Raw genomic sequence first — 21284 nt, 5'->3', positions numbered from 1 at the left:
CTGTGCTGCAGCGGCGGCCGCCCCGGCCCCGCGAGTGCCCACCACGCGCTGCCGCCCGCCCGCGGCCCCCGGCGGGTCACTGCTGCTGCCGGCGGCGGGCAGGGAGGGCAGCGGGCTGGGAGGGCAGCGGGCAGGGAGGGCAGCGGGCAGGGGGGGCAGCGGGCTGGGAGGGCAGCGTGCTTTCCCGAGGGCGGGAACTGCGTGCTCTGGATTCCCCAGCCTGCCACCACTTCCCAAAACTGACTCACTCAAGGGCACGAAGGGTCCCGGGGGAGCCGCGTGTGCAGGGGCCAGCAGGCGACGACGGGGAGGGGATTTCTGGGCCTGGCTCCCGCGGGCCCGGCCTGGGAAGCCCCCACATCCCGGTGCACTGGCTGCACAGAAGGATGCATGTGCGGCTCCGGGCTGCAAGCACTTCCCATTTCTCCCCCTGGTCCCCATTCCCTACCCCGACCCCGGGCCCCTGTTCCCCTCCGCGGCCCCGATTCCCCGGCCAGGTCCCGGTCCCCGGGTCCCCAGTCCCCGGGTCTCCGCCCCCGTGCCGTGGTGTGCCCCGCCCCGCGCGGGGCGTGCTGGCGCCCCCCAGCGGCTCGCCCGGCTGTCCTCCGCGGGACTGCAAGTCCCAGCTGCCGCGCGGCGGCGGCTCGCGGGGCATGCCGGGATCCAGGCGAGGCGTACAGCCCCGTGGGCCGGGCCCATGCCTCGGCAGACAAGGCGACGGGCGGTACGTCAGCGTGTCGTGCCGTAAAGCGCGACGCGTCGCTAGTCCAACAGCGCTGCGCTTCCCCTCCGCTTTGCGACGGCGCCGTGCGGCAGCGGCGGTTGGCGCCTTTGTCCTGGCGGGCGGCGGCCTAAGGTGGACCGGGCCCGGCGCGGCGGTAAGTCTGCGGGCTGGCGGCGGGGCCCCGCGGCTCTGGCGCGGCTTTACGCGGAGCGTTCGAATCAAAGAGTGTTACAGCAACCCTCGCGGAGGGCTGAGTCCTTCCCGGCTGCTACGCTGGGCCAGGCGTGCCCCGCGGCCTGCGGGTGGGCCGCGCCTCCGCCTCACCGCCCGGCGCTTCCGGGAGGCGGCGGCGGGGAGCGAGGGCTCGCTGGAGCCCCCCTGCGGGGGCGGCACGCTGCTTCCCGCGGCGACCTGGGGCCGGTCGGTACGTGGGGCTAACGGAATTGAAGGCGCCGGGTCCGCAGCCGAGCAGTGCAGCGGGTGATTTCGCTGTGGCGGGGAGCGCGGCCGCGGGGAGCACCTGCAGCCTGGCGTGAGAGCTGCAGCCGCCAGCCAAGCGTCGGGCATGCGGCTCTCCTCACTGCTGCTCGAGGAAGCCACAAAGGCGCTGGCCTAGGCGGGGTATAAGGGCCCCGACAGCCGTGCTTTGGAAACCTGCCTCGCGTTCTCGCAGCAGCAGCAGGACCCTCGGGGAGGAAGGTGAAAGCGTTTTCCGTGTTAACATTTTCTCTGGGCAGCTCTGCATCTGCCCGCTGTCTAGGGCGTGGGGGACCGAGATGAGCAGGTGCTAGTGCTGCTCGAGAACGGCCTCCCTGGCCCGGGCCTGGCTTCTGGGAGTGTGCTGAGCCTGGCAGAGCTGGGCTCTTACGTGAGACCCGGTGCGGGTGGGAAGCTTATTGCTCCTCAGCACCGTTCCTTTCAGTGGTGGCTGGCTGTATCTTTCCTGCCTTGCTCAGGAACTTCTTGCAGACTTCTGTGTCATGTGTCGCATGTGTCGAGTTAGTTTCAGTATTCCATTTAAGCTATGTCTTGCTTTCTGAAGCTGTAGTGCTATTAATTAACAACTTTGATTTTAAATATAAGATTTCAAGGGAAAAATGACTTTCACTAACTTTGAGAGGATTGATTGGCGTGTGAGTTGACATGGGCTGTCCTATTCTAGCAATCTGCCCAGTCTGGCAGTTGGTTTCTGCGTGGGGGATTGGCACCTTGAAGCTGCCCTGGTGTGTAGTTGGGCGCTCTGGCTGCATTCATAGAAAAAGACTTAATGTGGAAATTAGTCATTCACTGGTGTAGTGTGCCTAAACCTGGGACACCATTCATTTATTCTGGTCTTGTGATTACTAAATGGCCCTTAACTTTGTAATCTACCAAGTAGAAGATGGTAAGAGGCAGTAAATGCTCTTATATGAAAGTTCTCCAGTAATCCAACCCATCTGAGTGTTTGGGATTTATTGCTTTGTTTTGAAAGTGACCTGCAAGTGGAAAAATATCTCCCTGTTTCTCTTCACATGGAAAGCTCTTGCACCCTCTTCCCCAGCCACCCCCTACTATCCCCACCCTTAAGAAAAAGAAAAGGGAATTTCTTACTGACTTTTATATTGAAAGTGAAACGTCCCACCAGCAAGTTATGAATCTTGTCGACGCCTGTTTGTTGTGTGTGTACGTGACATGCTGAGACCATACATACAGTTGTGCTGCCTGAGCAGGTCGTTGCAGGCTCTCTGTGTCCCCATCCCTGGTAGTGCCAGGACAGCTGGATCTAACTTGGGCATCGCCTTGCTCTGAATGGGAACTTGGACTGGATGGGTCTTTCCATGTTTTGTAGCCACTTAAACATCTTGGGATACTTTCCCCTCGGCTGTTGAGAGCTTGAGCTGTACAGTAGTAGAATAGAAATCTAGTGCTTCCATGCAGAAAAATGGGATGGGTTTTTGTACTTCCAATAGGGAAGGTAATAACTGTGTGTGTGTGTATGAACTTACAGGAGGATTGAGGCAAACATGGTAGAAGAAATTACTTTTTTGTTTGATTTTGGTTTGGGTGTTGTGAGTTTTTTTCCTCCTCCCTGTTCTGGCAGTTCAGTTCATTTTGAAAAGTATTAGTCTAGGTGTTCTCTGCCTCCTGTTCCTGCAGGGTTTCCTAAAAGGATAAGATCAATGAACTTGACATTTGTATCACTTAAAAAAAAAAAAAAAAAAAAAAAAAAAAAAAAACCCAAAAAAACCAAAACCATAAAAGGCACCCAAAACCCAACAACAAAAAAACCCCCAAAACCACCCAAACAAAAACAAAAAACCCAAACCAACCCAAACCCTGCCCCCCCCCCCCCCAATTTTACATCTCAAAGCTAGAGTATATGTATTTTTTCATGCCTTTTAAGTGTTGTAAAAGTATTTATGTAAAATTATTTTTGGACATTTGACTTGTTTATTTGGAAACTACTTTTAAATTGTAATGCATGTAGGTTACTGTTAGGGAGGAGTTTGGTTGTCAACATTTGTGATTAACAGTAGAAGTTTCTGTTGATGTACTAGATTTCATCAGCTTTCTTTTCCCAGGTTTCTTGCATGTTATATACAGCAAACTCCATTCTGCATTCCTGTAGGTGAATGTTTAGGAAGTATGACAACTTTATTAAATAGTTTTCAAACTTTCAAGTTCATTGTGACAGTTTCAGTGGTTTCCATTTTTTTTAAGCTTTATGTAACAGTGACTTTTAAAGCAGGAAGTATGAATCCTGGGCGGGGTTTGGTAGGGTTTTTTGTTAGTTTGGTAGAGTTTATGTGGGGTTTTTGTTTGTTGGGTGTTTTTGCTGTAATTCTTTGGGTAAGTTTGTGCAGTGAATGTTGCTGACTGCTCCAGGTTTGTCTGTGATAGTATGGGTTAACAAAGTATACTTTTGCCCTGCTGGGAGAGATAGGTAGCAGTACAGCATTTACGTGGGGGTGGTTAAATTCCCAGCTGTGGACCCGCCTTCTGTGGGAGCTGACAAGGATATGCTGTTTAATAGGGATATGCGTGAGAAACTGTTCTCTGGGTGTTGGAAAGCTAAGATTTCACATTTAGTGAAGTGATCCAAGTGTGGTCACTTAAGAGCATTTAAAGAGTACTTCTGATGTCTTATTCAAAGCTGTATTGAAATATTTGGGTCCTGTTATGCAATGTTGCAATAAGTGTTTCCTTTCCACTTATTAAAATATTGCATAAACTTCAACATTCTACCAGTGGACTGAAGAAATAGATATGACAGCAATGGGTGTATTGAAAAGCTTAAAGTTAAGACGTTTTAGTGGAAAATGAGTTTTATTTGTATCTTAGTTTGGAGTTAAACCATTAAAACTTATCTGCAGAATAATTAGGTTTACTACCTTTCCGTATTACCGAAAAGCTCAACCAAAATGCTGCGGTATACATTTTTACCAGACTTCTGTATTCCTTGTGTTAAGATTTCTCTGGAGTGAAGTTTACATCAAGCAGACCCAGTTGGCTTGTAGTCTGCAAAGCTGTTAAGTTTAATCTTGTTCCAGTTTAATTTTAATGTCATGGATTGAAATTATATGCATGGCCGTTTTTCTTTTTTGCGAAGAGTTGGATTTGGAACGAAAGCAAAATGGCTCGAGGACGCAAGAGCAATAGCATCAAACAGAGCGACTTCACTAACAGCACCAATCCTCAGGATTTAGAGAGAAGACTTTTTGTCGGCAATTTGCCCACAGACCATATGACTCGTGAAGAAATGGAAGAGATATTTTCAAAATATGGCAAAATCAGGGGTTAGTATATTATCTTATGCCTTTTTGTGGCTGGGAATTCAGTGAGAAATATCACTTTCATGCTTGTCAAATGCTATTTGATGATGATGAGAGGAGTGACTAATGCTGTTACTGAAAAGTGACCTTTTAATGATAATTTTCTCAGCCTGCATTTTCTCTGAAAAAGTGATTCCTTCAGTACAGCTGAAATGTAATGCGTACATATTAGCTATATTAAGTGTACATATTAGCTGTATTAAGCTTCTGGGGTTGCAGTGTGATGTTACAATACTTTCAAGTGACTTCATAGTCTCTTAATTAAATCTTGGTCACTTCATGGGCTGTATTTTGGTCACTGCCTTGTTCAGAGGGAAGTTGATCTACAAAATATATTTCAGAGCCTTTAAGCTCTGCTTTTTGATCCTGGGAGATTTGCTTTTTCCAGGAGACTTGCATAGTTATTTCTGGGTAGAGCCCCTTTGCTTGTTCATCTGGTGGGGTTACGTGATGGCCTGGGTGTGGGTTAGTACTGTCCCTTAGTTGTAACTGGTCTTGCCCTGCTGTTAACTTTTCCAGCCCTCAGCATGTACCATGGCTATGGGTTCGTGCAGTATGACCGTCTAGAAGATGTCCAGGCCGCTCTGGACGGTGAGAAGGGTCGCCTTTATAAAGGGTATAGATTAGGTAAGGAAAACTGATCTGTGCTCTCCTACTGACCCCAGCATGCATTCTGGTGGAAAGAGTGCTTTTGTTTTAAAGCTCTCTGGAAAGATCACTATGTGAAACTTGCCTGGCGTTAGTCTGAAATCACTTTTACTAGGTATGTATTTACCTTCAGAGTTAATTGTTGTAAGTGCTGTGTGGTTCATGTTACGACCTAGATCTTACTTTGAGCTTATTTTTATGTGTTAGTATTTGAAAAGCTCTATTATCATGTGTAAGAAACTGTTCAACATGTAAGCCCTAGAAAGCAGTCATTGAAACTTCATGCACATAGTTTTAAAAACATTTGTAAACCAATATTGGGCTTCATCTTGACAGACTCAGAGCAATTGGTCGCAGCACTTACCAGCTTGTTAGATGAGTAATTGGATTTTTTTTGCACATGTGAAATCAGTCTGTATGTAGTGCTATAAATATGAGGTGCTTTAAAAAGGCCATTTCAATAAAGATGAAAATAATTCTGCTAAATATGCTGGGAGCAAACTTAAACAGAAATGAATGGTTAGAAATCTAAGAGTAATCTATTAAATGCAAGCAAAAAAAAATACTCTTGAAGTAAGCCTATACTAATTTGAAGAAAGCCAGTTTGACTTAGAAAGGAATGAAAGGAGCAATAAATAATAATGTGTGGGAAGGTGTGTGTACAGTAACAAATGTGAACCTGAGGATGGAGGTGAAGGCAAATAGAAAGGGTAGAAGGGTACAAGAAGAAATTATGGCCAGCATTGTCCAAGTCTAGAAGCTTAAATAGGGGCAACTGTGGCTGTTTTAGAAGCTAAGGTGTCACTGTCTGGAAATGATAAAGTTTCTAACTGGGAAGGACTACCTAGTCTTCAGTTAATGTTTCTGCTGTCTGTTTTTGAAGAGGCAGAAGGTGGTTTTAATATAATTTCCATTTCAGTAGCAAAATAAAAAAGGTAAAACGGCAGCTACCAAAACTAGACCTCTCAAAATAAAAGAAAAAAACCCCAACAAATTAAATCTAACATATATGAGGCTCGGTGAAATGAAGATCTGCCTAGGCTATTCATGTTGGTTTTCCACAAGCCTTGGAAAATGAGGGAGTTTCCAGGGACCTAGCAGAGCACTGCAACGTGCCAACAGGCAGCATAAATGGGATGAGCCTGGCATCAGCCCCTGATGACAAAGGGATTCTTTTACCTGACACTCAGTGAGAAGGGAATTAATTAGTGCCAATCCAAATAAATCCTGTCACACTAGCTTATTCTTATGATGCTGCAAGCTTTATGGCTGCAAGTAGCAGTGTTGATGTAAAAGACTCCTGTAAGATGTTTGATTCGATTAAGAAACTAGAACAGTTAAAACCAACGTGAGGTTAAATGGATTTCAAATGAATCTCAGTGTAACATAGATGGAATTGCTCAGTGCTTTGAATGGTGTTCTGGAAAAAATGATTCCTGTCCATACAGTGTTTTTATAAGTGACTTGGAAAGAAAACACACAATCATGTTTTAAAAAGAGAATGAAATAATGAAGGTTGAGTCACTGATGGTGAAATGATCCGCGCTTCTTCCTAACTGGATGCAGGCAGAACCGAGCTTTCAGTAAAGCCAAAAGGGAAGGTTTGCACCCAGCAAGAGTGCTTTTGTCATCCGTAGCTGTGCAAAACACAGATTTGTAAGTAGGGAGGTTATGGTGCCTGCAGATTTTTGCTGCTGGAATGCTGTGTTCAGTTCTGGTATGCCTGGTTCAAAAAGGATAATATTAAATTGGAGAAGCCTCAGAAAAACCTGAAGAAGGCTTAAAGAGTTGAAGAACAAGCCCTAGCAAAAGCCTCAAGATAAAGTAGTGATGTGATCTGTGTGTTACAGGCAGAACTGGAAGTAAGTGAGTTATAATCTAGTAGGCATAGGTGTGATAAGTTGTTAAACGGAAATAGTTTTCTTCAAAAGCAAAGTATTTCATTGGTGGAATAAATTATTGGAGCTTTGGTGGTTTCTGTGCTCTGAAGACTTTAAAATTGGAATTGGATGTTTTGCTAAAAGATAAGCTCTAGTTCAATGCCACTGCTGCACTTGAGGTAGGAATGTGATTCAAGAAACTTGTCGCCTGTGTTTATTCAGGTTACACTGTATGATTGTAGTGGCCCTGTCATCTCAAAATCCTATGGGACAGAAGACACTTTTTTTTTTTTTCTCGGAAGGTTTGTCAGTGTTCAAATACTTAACCTGTAAATGCTGTTGGCATTAAATAAAATGTTGGTAAATCTGTTCATTTTGCACAAGAGAAGGATCCCTGTCAAAGGTGTTTTTTCTTCTATTAAAATATTTTTGTTCAGATTTAAATACATTTTTTTATTTGAAAGAAGTGTATGGTATTGAGTGTAAAAATCATAATAGGTTTCTGCAATGACATCTTAAAACAGAAAATAAAAAATCTTAAACCAAAGAAAGCAGGTAGTGTCTTGCTTAAAGATAACACTTTAAGGGGGAAAAAATTCTCAACTAAAAAATAAATGCAAGGAGAACAGTTGCTTCAGTTACGCAGTCTGAGTATTAAATATAATTGCTAATAACACAAAGTAAAAGGCTTTGGGAGACTTTAACTCCAGTGTTACATTACACTAATTCTTCCACAAATGCATAGAAGTGTTTTCATATCTTCAATGAGTAAAACTATGTAGGGAATAAATGTCCATCAAATTTAGTTTGTGGCGGTAGACAATGCAGCTGCATTTGGTCCTGGGGAGACTGCTTTGTGGTCCTGTGAATGTTGTTATGCTGCATTTGTAGTTAATGTTCAGATTGCACTTGCTTCTCTCCCCCCACAAATAGAGAACATGCTGCTTTGTGATTGACAACAAGAACGAAAATTAGAACTCATCTCTTAATTCTAATTTTATTCTTGAAAGTAATGAAGAGTAGCTTGGGAAGTTACAGAAGATGTTAAGACTTGAATCTGCCTAAAGATGTTGTGGCATGTTTATTCTCTTGCAGGAGCTCTGAAATTAATTAATGTAAATAACTAATAAGAAATCTTAATTGTTGATAGATTCTCAGGGAGCAGATAGGACCCAAGGTTTTTTTGTTCTTTCCTTAAAAGGCTCTCAGAGTAAAACATCCGAAGTCATTTCTGTTTGTTCTTGCCCCCCTCCAGTACATTATTTCATCTTCAATCAGCTGTTACGGAAGGCTTTGTTTCTTCACAGTAGAACAATATGGGTCCCTGCCAGTTCTGGGCAACTTCGCTTTTTCTGGTTGAGGACAAGACTGTTTCTTCAGCTCTCTTACTTCTTTGTATTTCACTTCATGGTGTTTTTCATGGAGATGCTCAGAAGCCAACCAATTTTCAAATTTCTGATCTGTTGCATCAGTTTGCATCACGTTAACAGTGGTGTTTTGAATGCACCATGTTGACTGCATAAGGAGCTGGTGCTTCAGGCCTCTTGGATCCCATTTCCTCAGTGGTGGAGGCTGTACAACTTAAAGCTGCAGCAGTCCATTGGAAGGCAGTTGCATGTGCCATTTGAGAACCCTTGGATTATTTTCAACAAGGGTAGCGGCATGCTCCATTGAACAGGACTGGCTGTGAACTTAAGACTGTGCTGGCCATAAGTTTCCTTTCTCGGAGGTTTTCAGACTCTGCTTTTTCTCCTAGAGTCCATGAGTCGCTTTCTGCTTGCTCATAGACTGCAGAAGAAAGAGGTTCTCTTATGGAATGAAGAGTCTGGATGTAGGCCTGAATGTAAAAGGTTAAAACTTCTCCCAAGCTGTCCACCCTATTTTGAAGTGAGAGAAATCCATGAAAATTTCATTACATTGTACTATCTAAACTTAATAAAAAAATTGTCAAAGTGACAATGTCTCTCTGCTGAATGGATTTTCTTGCACCATCTGGATGTTGTTGAGCTTAAGTTGCTTTCATTTGAATTGTGCTGATGATCTTTTTTTTGTTCCATAGCATTGAACAGATGGGTTGATTATTCTTTACAGATATTAATAAAGCAGTGGAAAGAAGAAATATGAATAAGGCTTCATCAAGGTCCAGTCCGGCACGAAGGTAAAGTACCTGGAAGCAGTGAGTTATACTAGGAAGGTCAGGCTTTTTAGGGCATGAGCCCAGTGGCCTGTGCTAAATGTCTGTGTCTCTTCCCTACTGCCACCTCCCCAAACGGAGATGCTCAAGCAAGACAGTCAGGATGTGACTGCTCCACCTCTAAGAGCCCTTCTGGCGCTGACATCCCAGGCGGCACAAGGGAAACCTCGTGTCTGCTGCTGTTACTACAGCTAGGCATTGTTTTGCAGCACAGGTTGTAAGAGACTTGTGAGGAAGAATACACTTGATGTCTGCTCCTGCCTCAAATATAGAAGCCAAGGCCCACCTAGAGAATGCTGAGGGGCTGCAGCGTTCCCAGTGCTGTGCTGCAGAGGACTTCGGGATCTTGTGTCCTCTGATGTCAAAAGCTTCCAGTGCTGAAACGAGACTGGAAAAGAGCAAGTGAGCGAAGCACAAGACAGCACACACGTCTCTGTTGCACTGTCCCGTCTGCATGTGTGCTTGCTCTGTCAGTACCTGGAACCGGTCCCCTTCTGTGCAGCCTCTCCTGGTTTCCCACCCCTTGGCAGGCACAGCGTGTGCAGCTCCTGCACATCTTCTGTGTGTGAAGTCACAGGCAAGTGGAGAACACATGGACTGTCCTGTCACAGGAGGATGACTTCAGTTTCCTTTCCATGGTGTTACTAGGGAGCACACAAAGGCATGCTGCGGTTATAGTTTGGTATAAGGTGTGCATCATCTATGCCTGTACTCTAAAGCTTTCCATACAGAGGAGTGTTGCTTGTTGGACTCTGAGGTAATCAAGCTCTCACGTGTCTGGTGTGCTCTACTACTGACCTGTTGCATCACCAAAAATGAGGGAAAAGTGTCACTAGCAAGACATCTACCACCAAAAAAAGGGAGAATGAGTAGCTGCAATTCTTGGCACCATCTAGGTCTTTTGCATGTGTTGCACTTACCCTGCATAGGGCCAGATGCACTTGCAGAGGCCAGTGTGTAGGTATGAGGCCCAGGGAATGCTTTGGGCACACAGCTGGGAGTTCACGTTACAGATGTGGCAAGCCTTGGGCCTGGGCTCTGGCAGGCATGCTTGGTGCTGACATGAGGATCCCAAGAATACTGCAAGTATGTGGGCAGCAGGCACTGGTGCCGTGTCTTTGGCCTCAGTGGCACTGCAGGTACATAAGGCTGAAGGTGCTGGGCAGCACTGTGGGCGTGAGAGGCAGGCACCATGGGCATCGGGTCCTGTGTCATCCTGCATGGATGCAAGAACAGGTGCCAGTGTCACTTGCTCTAAGGAGCACTGGAGGGGCATTGGCCACGGGCAGCAGTGCTGTGGTGCTGGACTGATTCCACAGCTGCTGAAGGCTTTGGTGCCGCTGTGACAGGCACTGGATCCCAGCTGGCACTGCAGATGCTGCAGCCATCCCATGTCACTAGCACCAGCTCCCAAGCAGCACCGTGGGCGCAGGTGGGAATGAGGTCATGGGCATCGAGTCCTGGGCACGGCTGTGGATAACAGACTCTGGACCATGCTGCAGGCCTGTGAAAGACAGCTGCTGATGCCAGTGTGTAGAGTCCCACACTGCGCCACAGGTGATGGTGCTGGGCCGGCGCTACTGAGTCCCGAGCAGATGTGGGCAGCGATGCTGATGCTGCAAGAGCTGGACTGTGGCGAGAGGTGTGGAAGCAGAAGGCTGCTGTGCCTTCGTGCTGCTGCCTCTCCACAAGCAGCGGGGCAGCAATGCAGGTGCAAGAGCAGAGAGGACCCGCGCCACGTCTTTACTTCTGTTGCAGTTGTGCATTGTTCATTCTGCATCTTTTGTCTCTGCGGATAATGAATGTGGCCTGTTCTGGTCACCCCCAACACCAGCTGGAATAAATGTCATATACCAAACAATTACACTGCATCTGGCTGTTTTGCTATATAGTCCTACAGCTACAGAGAGATCAGTTACTCAATATCTATTAGAGCAAATCAGACATTTCCCCTGAGCTTCTGCCATCGTTCATTGTAGGTTGGGGGGAAGGGGGTGATGACTTTTCTTTCATGGGATGTGGTTTCCATACAGATCACGAAAAGCAGATTTGTGTGTCCCAAAGGCTGAGGGAGTTTACCCTTGTTTGTGTGCAAATACAGTGTTTCTTTTACAGGAGGAGGCTATATATGCTCTTGGTGGAAACTCTGTAGTTTGTCCCAAGATCTGTTTTGTATCTGACATAAAAATAGAGAATGCCAGTCCCCCAGCACAGCTGGGTGTCTAACCACTGAAGTCCATTGCAGACTGCACATCCGTCTGGTTACTGTCTGCCCTACCTGACCCTGGACTTGGGCACATCTGACTTGCTGCTCCCACTGTTCTCTCTGTAGTGGAAACAGACTTGTGTTCTGATTGTCTTTCGTAAACTAGATTAGACTGGTAGAGAACTCAAAAGTCTGTCAAGTTTTGGAAATAAAAAGATTCAAAAAGCCGGGGTTTTTTTCCTGATGTTTGTCAGTATCTTGGGGAAAGACTATGCTGAACGCGTGAAGCTCACTAGTTTCTCTGCAAGATTTTTTTTTGTTTGGCTTAGACTACAGTGAATTATGGTTTTTTTTCTGGAAAAGAAAATATGACCTGGAAAAAACCCTACTGTTCTGGGAAAAGACAAAGACTGGAACGTTATTCTTCCTTCACTCTGAAGATGTTGCAGTACAAGGTCTGAATGAGACGGATCATTCAGATATGACAGAGAAGCCTATTGCTGCTGAGGATGCAGTGGTGGTTGGGTTTAGTACCCTCTTAATGTGGGGCATCATAAACATAAGACTGTCTTTCTATGGAAACTATGCCTTCAAATCCAGGACACAGCGGTAACTATTGTTGCTTTCTACTAGCAGCACAAACCCAAGCACAACGTGGAACCTACAGTGTCTTTGGTCACAACAAGCTCCTTTTTTAATCATGTGCAAATAACAAATTATTTCAGGTATTCTGCTGTCATTGACTAACGAATTTAATGGATCCCTTGAATGCTCCTGGCTATTGCATATTTGTGGGTATTAGGCTACAACACCTTGAATTGTCTCCAAGGATTTGCAAAAACATGTTTGATAGATGATCTGTGCTGATATTGGAGGCCTTGAAATGGTCGTTTCTGAGGTGCCTGTTCGCTTCTTCCACAGGTGCTCTATACTTTTAGTGATGCTCCATTAAGGAGCTTTCTGGGTCTTGTTTGGCTATGATAAACGTTAGAGTTAAGAAGCTTCTCCAGGCTGCTTCAACAAATATGTTTTATGGGCAATTCTTGCTGTTTTGGGATAGGAGGGAGGAGTCAGCTGCTGAGAGAAGGGTCGCTGTGGCACCTCAGGTAAGAGATCTGGGGGTAACTGTACTTGTGCCGTTAGCAGTCTAATGGAATTTCCCTGGTGTTTTCCTCAGAGAGCCATACACTTACGGGGATGGCCGAGATGCCAGACGTGACCGCTCCCCGCTTCGGGGGAGCCCACGGAGAGACCCCAGAGATGGCAGGGATGGTAGAAATGGGCGAGATTCCAGAGACACTCGAGACATTCGAGCCAGAGACATGCGTGATGCCAGAGATCACAGGGACCCACGGGACCTGCGAGACCCACGGGATATCAGGGATCCAAGAGACTTGCGGGACCCCCGTGACGTTAGAGATCTTCGTGACCCACGGGAGCCGCTGTATGATCGATACAGGGATCCACGGGATATGAGAAATCCACGAGATGTGAGGGATCCACGGGATATGAGAGATCCACGGGATATGAGAGACCCTCGGGACCCTTTGTACAGGTAATCTTCATGGGACTGTATTTGCCAATGTGTTTTTATGGCATTCCTGCCTCAATGGCTGTACTGGTTTGGGTGGTGTCAGGCTTTTAAGACACGGAAATTGGTCTGGCTGGGGACAGTTGGGTGCCTGCTTTGTGTCTCACGGGGAGCAGGTGGGTACTTCAGAAATCAAACTTGAGGAAGGTCAGTGTGTGATGCGTTGGCCAAAGTTACTGCCTGAGATTGTACTGGAGCACAGAAATCCTTGCTGTTTTTGTAAATGTTGCAGACGAGATGAAGCTTATGACCGTTACCTTCGCCTGGAAGACTACTATCGGCGGAAGGATGACTCTTACTATGACCGTTATAAAGAGCATTTTGATAGAGCACCGGTGAATTCAGAAGGTGAGTACCTGTAATGTTTTAACGGGCAGATCCACATCCTCCCAGAGGAGATGCCTGCAGTGCGAAATGCATTGCGTCTGTGGCACTTCAAGCAGATACAAAGGGCATTTTTTGTTCCTTCCCTGTGGCATGCTTTCAGACCGTGTGAAGCGCGAGGAGCGGCGCCGAGAGGAGCTGTACCGTCAGTACTATGAGGAAATCAAGAGACGTTTTGATGCAGAGAGACCTGTGGATTGTTCTGTGATAGTGGTGAATAAACAGACAAAGTAAGAAAATAGTTACGACCAGTTTTATTATTGCATGGTAAAAGAAAATGGAATTAAACTTATTCCTGCTTTGAGGCCGTTTGCCTTTCAGGTTCCTCTTGAGGAACATGGCTTTAGAGCCCTCAGAAAGCTACAGCTCCTGTTGCTGTTCTGGGAGTATGTGTTGATGAGATGGAGAAATGTATCGTGTGCTTTACTTTCGTTTCCTTGTCACTTACCACTGTAACTTCTCCTGATACTTTTCTACCTATTCTTCATATCATCCTACTGTCATGACAGGTTATATTGTCCTGTATTTGTTATTCATGGGTTGAATGATACGGAACTTACTAATACGTGCCAACCAGCAAATAGTACAGACCAGTTGTCAGGGCAGAGTCGTGGGGGTGTTTGTTTCAGAGCTCCTGTCAGGTTGGTTACGAGGCCAGATACCAGTCATTGCCATAATCCAACGCACAAGAAATATAAAGTCACTGCTGAAAGTAGTCACGAACAGAATGAAAAGCCTGTATGAGTAGTAACCAGAGCAATCTCATGTGGCAGTCTGAAGGTAACAGTGTGGGTACTGTGTTGGGAACAGGGGGACACACCTATGCCTGGTACAGTGGGAGAGGGGTTATAATGATGGCACCAGTCTGATGTCTGTATCTTTAGAAATAAATTCATTGAAGATTAGCAAATATGTCAGCAAACCATAGATCTGGCTTGGAGTCTGAAGAAAATGTTTGTTGAGGGGAAGTTTAAAGCTCTGTCTCCTTAGCCCTTTGTAAAAAAGATCAAGAGTCACTTTTATTTAACTTGGCTAATATCTGAGGCAGAAAGAGCTAGTGTGATCTCGTGGTGGAAGACAGAACAGGAAATTGGAACAAGGAAAGCAGTGAAACTAGAAATAAACTTCTGTGGTTTGCTTTTAATGGAGTTGATTACCTATTGGAACAAATCTCAAAAGGAAATTTTAGATTCTTTATCGCGTGGTCTTTGGAAGATATTCTCATAGACCAACAGTTACTGTGCTTGGTACAGGGAGAATTTTTTTGTGCAAGAAGATCAGCTTAATATCCTAAGAATCGTTTTTGTCTGTAACAGCTACAGACCTTAAGACCTGGAACATGTTAATAAATCTTGGGTATTGAAGCATTGATGTCACCTGCTATAGACCTGTTGAAAGATGACTCCTGAGTGACTTAGATACACGATCCTGTGTATCTAAGGAATCCTGAAAAAGACAGTTGGCAAGGGGTAACAGTTTTAGTCACCATTATAATGTTTGCATCCAAAGACAATGAATTGAGTCTCTTTCAAAAGGTGTGGGTGCACACAGACTGAATTTCTCAGGATGCATATGCAGTCAGTATTGCGGTTTTGGTACTGAGTAGAATAAGCTTTAAAAAAAAGTCTTGAAAATTTTAAGCTCAGCCACGTAAACTGTGGTTTGTCCTGGGAATGGGAAGTCTGCAGGACAGTAGATTACAGGAGCAGTGGATCCATAGATGTGTTGATACTGGGTTAGAGCAGTATCAATAGTAGAATGAAAGAGCAAGACAATAAGGACTAAGGCGTGTTTGAACAGTTAAGGTACTGAGCGGAACACAAGTATCCGGCTTCTGTAGGTTGGCTGCTCTGCTGCGTACCCCTTAAATCTCTGCAAGCATAAATTACCTCACGTAATGAGTTCAGTGTAAACAAATTTGTAGTAGTGTAAATCCCTTTGCAAACACTTGATTTGTAATTTGTTTCAGTTAAACTGAAATGACTGATTCAGATAAAAAATAAGGGCTTTTATATTATTGTAATGAGATTGCTTTAATACTGTCCTGTTAAACATTATGAAGCTTGGCAAGCCATCAGAAAAGCGAATCTGAGATGATGAAGAGGGTGAATGTGCCAGGGTTTCTGTTTCTGTATGTGACTGACTTGTTAAACTGCTGGCTTTGCTTTGTGGTAGGGAGTACGCGGAGTCAGTGGGGCGGAAGGTGCGGGATCTGGGCATGGTAGTGGACCTGATCTTCCTCAACACAGAGATGTCACTGACGCAAGCCCTGGACGATGTGAGCAGAGGAGGGTCTCCTTTTGCCATTGTCATCACCCAGCAGCATCAAGTTCACCGCTCTTGCACTGTTAACATCATGTTTGGCACCCCACAAGGTACTAAGGTCTTGGTAGGCTGTGTAGCTGTGTGGCCACTTTGAACCACTCAAAGTGCTGCCTTAGAACACTTGTCTTTCAACCAGAATCGCACAGGACAAAGTTCATCCTTGCTGTGACAGAAGAAGTTATTAATGACTTGACACCATCTCATAAATGTGAATATCATTATTTACAAGCTTCTGTAATACTCTGTTTGTCCCTTGTCAAAAGGATTGTCTAATTTCTGCCAAGAGGGAATCTCGGCTGCATTCTCAGCACCTAACATCACCAGCCTTTGCATCTCAGGGCGAGTCATGAACCCCAGCTCTAGAAATTACTGAATTGCCTTGGTAGATTTCTGAGTAATACCAGTCCAACCTCAGTTTATCAGTTTTTGCTCTCCAAGAGAGTGTGTTTGGAATGTGACAAATTACAGGACGGATTTTAAAACCAAATGTGATTTAAGGAAAACAGAATAAGGATAGTGTATTTGGTCAAGGTAAAGATCTGATCAGGAAACTGGGAATATAGAACTGTAAAGTGATTGGGTATACATTTTTAGCGCCATTTACACTTGTTGCATTACTTTCCATCTCAGGGTTGACATGGTCGTTGTGAGTGTGAGGGTGGGGTGGATGTAGGTGTTAAAAAGTCTTGTCAGAATGTGATCTCAGAAAGCAGCCTTTTGCTCTGATCATAGGCCTGTTCACTTGTTCTACACAGGTGGCTTGTTTGACTGCAGTTGAGCTTTCAAAGGTTATTTCTACCCTATCGTGTTCTTGAGTAACGTTTTTGTGAGGTTCATCTGGGAGAGTAAACTTCTGATTGCAGTCACTGGGTTTTGTGTGCTTACTGACTGAAATGCAGATGTGGTAGAAGGGTTCCCTTTCCCTCATTTCCTGCAGAAGTACAGCTCACACACACTTACCCTGGGCTTTCTACTGCCCTTGGTTTTAACTCTTAACTCCTCCATCATCCCACCAAAGCTTCTCTTCTTTACTGGATCTAACAGTGTATCAGATCTGATAAGAACCCCAGTCATTAGCTCATCCACAGCTCCTTCTAGAGATGAAATATGCTCATTTGAACCACACGCGGCCAGCTTTCCGTTCATGTTAGTTTCAGGGAACTCTTTCCACACCTTGTTCAAAGTGTCATGTTGAAGTGAAGCCCAGTTCCCCGTTAGGAGGAAAAGGGTGGCAAGATTTGATGTTCTGCAGATGTGAAAAGTGCCCAGAGCTTTGGGCACCTTTTGGAAGGTAAAGGCTCTTTTGGTCTCCTTACTTAAGCCTGTGTTCAGGGGAATGCTTGTGTGTGTGTGCTTTGTGAGGTGGAAATAATGTCCTCAAAAACTTTACAAGGCAACTGCAAAAAAAACCCCAAATCCAAACTACTTTGGAATTGACCTTTATTCATTGTATTATGGAGGAATGTGATTGCTGCTTATTATAGTAAACATAAGCAGCAATGTGACATTGAGCCAGTGCTTTCCTTCCTGTCTCCTGCATAAGCACGTGCTGTATTAAGGCATTGGCAGTACAGAACCAAGAAATATTCCCATCACTGTCCCCCTCTGGGAAGCTTTAGCAGCCTTCAGAGGGCAAATTCTGGACCTGTCCAAGGGTTTAGCAGTAGCATAGCTGGAACTGTCTCTTCTTGGAGCACAGGGGATTTATGTGAGAGGTAGAGGGAGCTGCTTTCCCTTTTATTTTGGTGAGAGATAAGAAAGACATTTTGTGGGCTGATTTGGTATCTTCTCAGAGCCCTCAGCGGTGGAAGAAAAGGATGGCCTTGCTAGGGGATGGCCTTGAGCTTCTGTTGTTCTAGGAAATTGAGCTGTTCCTCTGTGTCTAGGAAGCTTCCCAAGTCTATGCTTGCAATCCCAGAGTGGTGCCTGCCTGCTGAATGAGATGTGCTGGTGTGCGAGAGGCAAGGCACCTTCTGTTAACATCGCTTTGGTTTACTTAAAACGTTTCTTTTCCTCGTGCAGAACACCGCAACATGCCCCAGGCTGATGCCATGGTGCTGGTGGCAAGGAATTACGAGCGCTACAAAACTGAGTCACGGGAGAAGGAGCGCGAGGAAATTGCCCGGCAGGCTGCCAAGATGGCAGATGAAGCTGTTCTGCAGGAGCGGGAGCGCCCACCCCCCACGGAGGAGGGTGTCAGAGGAGGTCACCCTCCAGGGATTCAGACTCTCTTGAACCTGCTGGCAGACAATCGCTATCTGACGGCTGAGGAGACTGATAAAGTAATTAATTACTTGAGAGACCGGAAGGAGCGGTTACTGAGGGGAAACACTGATTCTCTGCAGGGTAAGTTTCTCAGCCCCAGACAAGGCTATTAATCATGTGGTTTGGGGGCCGTCTGAGCTGGGACAGGAGAGCAGTCCTGGGATTGCGGAGGAGTCCCAGCACTGTAACTTCCTCACAGAGTGCCTCATTTTATTGAGATGGACGTGTCCTTGGGAGTCCTGAGGTGATTCACATCTTTCAGATGAAAGAACTTTTATACTGGATTCTCTCAGGGACACCACAGGACTGCTGTAACTGGTTTGCCTGCTACACGAAGGGCAACGGTTCTGCTGAGTGGTTTGGGTTCCCCAGAGCTGTGCAGCTTTCCTTTTCAGAGAGGGTGGGTGTTCATTGGTGTTTGTGTCTTTGGTAGCTGGTGCATCTTCACATTGCAGTGCAGTCTGGTCTCCCTGTATGGTCTTAGTATAGTTTTGGGTCAGTGGTTTTGAGGGAGTAGGGGACCAAACAGTGCAGTATGCTGACTGGGCTTTCTTGGAGACCCACACTTTTGGAATAGGCACTATTTTACTTTGGATTTCTTTTTCTAATGGCATATAAGCCACCTGGAAAGTGCAGTGGTAGCGCTAGCAGCTGAACTTATGAAGCACATGCCTGACCCCTACTCAGTTTCACTAGTTTTCTTTAGGTGCCCCCTCAAGGGCATTTGCAGAGCTTTAACCCTCTTTCCTTTCTTTCCCAGCACCCATGGCAAGACAGTCTTTGGGGGCACCTTCAGGATCATCTCTGGGTAGTCAGTCCAGCCTTCCAAGCTCTCAGGCTCATCAGGGTTCACAGCCTCTGGTCTCTGCTCCTTCTGTTCCAGTGTCCTCTTCTAATCCTCAGCAGGAGCTTCAAGCAAAAATCCTCAGCCTCTTCAATAGCGGGGCAGCAGCGGCAGCAGCTGCTGTAGCAAACAGCAGTTCTGCAGCCTCTGCGGGCACTTCAGGTGGCACTCCAAACCAGAACTTTGCTAACATGGCTAGCAGTCAGGCCCGGTCAGCACAGATGAGTGCTGGAAATTTAAACCAGGCTCAACAGAGATTGCAGTCTCCAAGCGCGCAGCTTCCTGCTGTCCAAGGTCCTTCAAGAAATGCAGGTCCAAGACCTGGAGCACCTCCACAAGCTCAGTCGCTCTATGGTCAGCACCAAAATCGCCTCCCTGTGCCTGGCAACGTACCTGCTCAAAGGCCAGTATCTTCTGGTATCAACTTTGACAACCCCAGTGTACAGAAAGCTTTGGACACCCTTATCCAGAGTGGTCCTGCACTCTCCCACCTAGTGAGCCAAACCGTGGCCCAGGGGCGAGCAGGGTCCTCAGCCCAGCAACCTATGGGTTCCTACCAACGACACTATTAAAGCTGAGCTGTGAGGCCCTTTCCCCTTCCCTTTTGCCATTCCATACTTATAGCTGTTTAAAGAGTCTCCTGTCCTTGACACGGGACAAATGCCCCTGGATATGCATGTCCTCTCCACTTCGGTGAGAGTGTACCCCAGTGGCATTGCTGCTGACTGTTGCTAGTGCTGCCCTTCCTCACCTCGGTCTGGTTAGCAGTGTTTGGAAAAGTATACTTTCTTTTCTTAATGGCACGATGTGCTAACAGCCACTTTGGATAATTGGTTGTTTCGTCCAGTCCCAGAAGCTGCTGCAATGACAGTCCTTCTGCGTTTTCCTTACTCCCAGTAGCTGGTGCATCTTCACATTGCAGTGCAGTCTGGTCTCAGTGGATGGTCTTAGTATAGTCTTGGGTCAGTGGTGTTGAGGAAATAGGAGGCTGAACAGAGCGGTACGCTGACTTGGGCCTTCTTGGAGATCCACCTTTTTGGAATGGGCACTATTTTTCTTTGGATTTCTTTTTTTAATGGCATATAAGCCAGTTGGAAAGTACAGTGGTAGCACTAGCAGCTGAACTCATGAGACACATGCCTGACCACTACTCAGTAACCCAGGACTGTGCATTTGGTCCTTCTATAGCTGGAGTGTCATGTCCTGGCAGAGTGAGGCAGACAAATGCTCTGCACCTTGCCCACCTCACAGAAACTGGCAGCTTTGGTCTGAGTACTGTGGCAGATCTGAAACACAAGAGCTTCCAGCCAAGGCAGAGATTTCAAACGGTCTGTCAATTTTCTACACCAAGTTGTCAGTATTAAGATTGATCTGTCGAATTTGGCGTATAAATTTCCTTTTCTTACAATCTTGCTTTGGGACGGTTGGTTACTACAACCCAACAGCTCAGCCGCAGCCACACTGATATGCTGCTGGCCCTCCCTTGGGAATACCTGCAGCCGGTTACCAGGTGGTGAACATCTGCTCCCTGAAACTTCATCTCACTGTTGGTTGGTGTTTTGTCCATCTAAGGTGGAGAGGCAATGCCAAGATGCAATACCATAATTTTATACATTTTTTTCAACATTTTGGTAGCTGCAGTGGACAGTTGAGAGGAAAATCGGGCAGTGATTCTTCACCGTGTTTTTAACCAGCAACACATTTTGATACCAGAACACAGAACATCTCGTAGCTGTGTGGTCCTCCCCATCACAGCCACCTTAGAGTCTGTAGGCTTCCTGCAGAGAACCGAAAGAAACTAAGAAAGCAGTGTTCTTGGAGCAGAGGATTTTCTTTGTCCCAGGTGGTTTGTGTTGTAACTTTTTTTTTTCTTTCTCTGTGCTGTTAACGAGGACATTACTTTCTAATAAAAAGGCAGGAAAAACGTTTTGTTGCGTTTCTGACACTTGACAGCTTGAGTACTACTGAAATAGATTATTCCACTGTGTTTGCCGTTACTCTCTGCTTTCAGATAAGGTGTCAGACCCACTGTGAGAGCACTGTAGTCCTCGCAGTTTGTAACACTTGAAGTACCTCACAGATACTTACTCTCACCCAGTGGACTTGGGTGATCTCGGGTGGAGCAGCCCCCGCACCCGTTCCAGCACCTGCATGCTGGAGCGGTGTGCGGTGGGGCTGGCGCAGGGGGTCGGCAGCCTCTCCGGCTGCTGCTGGTGAGTGCACTTGGGCCAGTGGTGAGCTGATGTCTGCCGCTGTTGCTGTTAATTGTATGGCTGCTCTCTGAAGTTAGGCCTACACATCCCTGTGCATTTAGCACTGGCCTGTCTTGACCTCGTGCTGCCATTACTACACAACCTGACGTTGGATGGAAGTATGTCTGTCTGCTGTCTTTCCTCTTCCAGTCTCTGCTT

The 21284-nt window shown here is 46.2% G+C and overlaps 1 protein-coding gene across 11 annotated transcripts; it reads left to right on the top strand.

The window, feature by feature from the left end:
- Positions 1-209: 209 nt before the first annotated feature.
- Positions 210-20808, top strand: NCOA5 (nuclear receptor coactivator 5). 11 transcript variants are annotated; one of them, XM_080404240.1, is made up of 10 exons: positions 210-878; positions 4314-4500; positions 5056-5163; positions 9156-9222; positions 12642-13019; positions 13288-13403; positions 13543-13669; positions 15615-15814; positions 17787-18110; positions 18790-20808. In XM_080404240.1, the coding sequence occupies exons 1-10, from the start codon at positions 387-389 to the stop codon at positions 19443-19445; spliced, it is 2655 nt and encodes an 884-aa protein (XP_080260366.1). In that variant the 5' UTR covers positions 210-386; the 3' UTR covers positions 19446-20808. The 11 variants fall into 11 exon arrangements, with proteins under 11 accessions (XP_080260366.1, XP_080260375.1, XP_080260373.1 ...); XM_080404244.1 differs by lacking the exon at positions 210-878 and adding an exon at positions 913-1423; XM_080404243.1 differs by lacking the exon at positions 210-878 and adding an exon at positions 1443-3553.
- The last annotated feature ends 476 nt before the right edge of the window (positions 20809-21284 follow it).

This window comes from Falco punctatus (genome assembly GCF_963210335.1).
Source record: "Falco punctatus genome assembly, chromosome: 10".
Classification (NCBI taxonomy): Eukaryota; Metazoa; Chordata; class Aves; order Falconiformes; family Falconidae; genus Falco; species Falco punctatus.
This window is presented reverse-complemented; position numbering and strand designations above follow the sequence as displayed.

Bases quoted from the DNA above. Each gene is read 5' to 3' on its own strand.
- NCOA5 (XM_080404240.1), top strand. From the start codon at position 387: ATGCATGTGCGGCTCCGGGCTGCAAGCACTTCCCATTTCTCCCCCTGG. The intron at 13,670-15,614 runs GTAAGAAAATAG...GCTTTGTGGTAG, and splicing joins GTGGTGAATAAACAGACAAA to GGAGTACGCGGAGTCAGTGG. The intron at 18,111-18,789 runs GTAAGTTTCTCA...TTTCTTTCCCAG, and splicing joins AAACACTGATTCTCTGCAGG to CACCCATGGCAAGACAGTCT.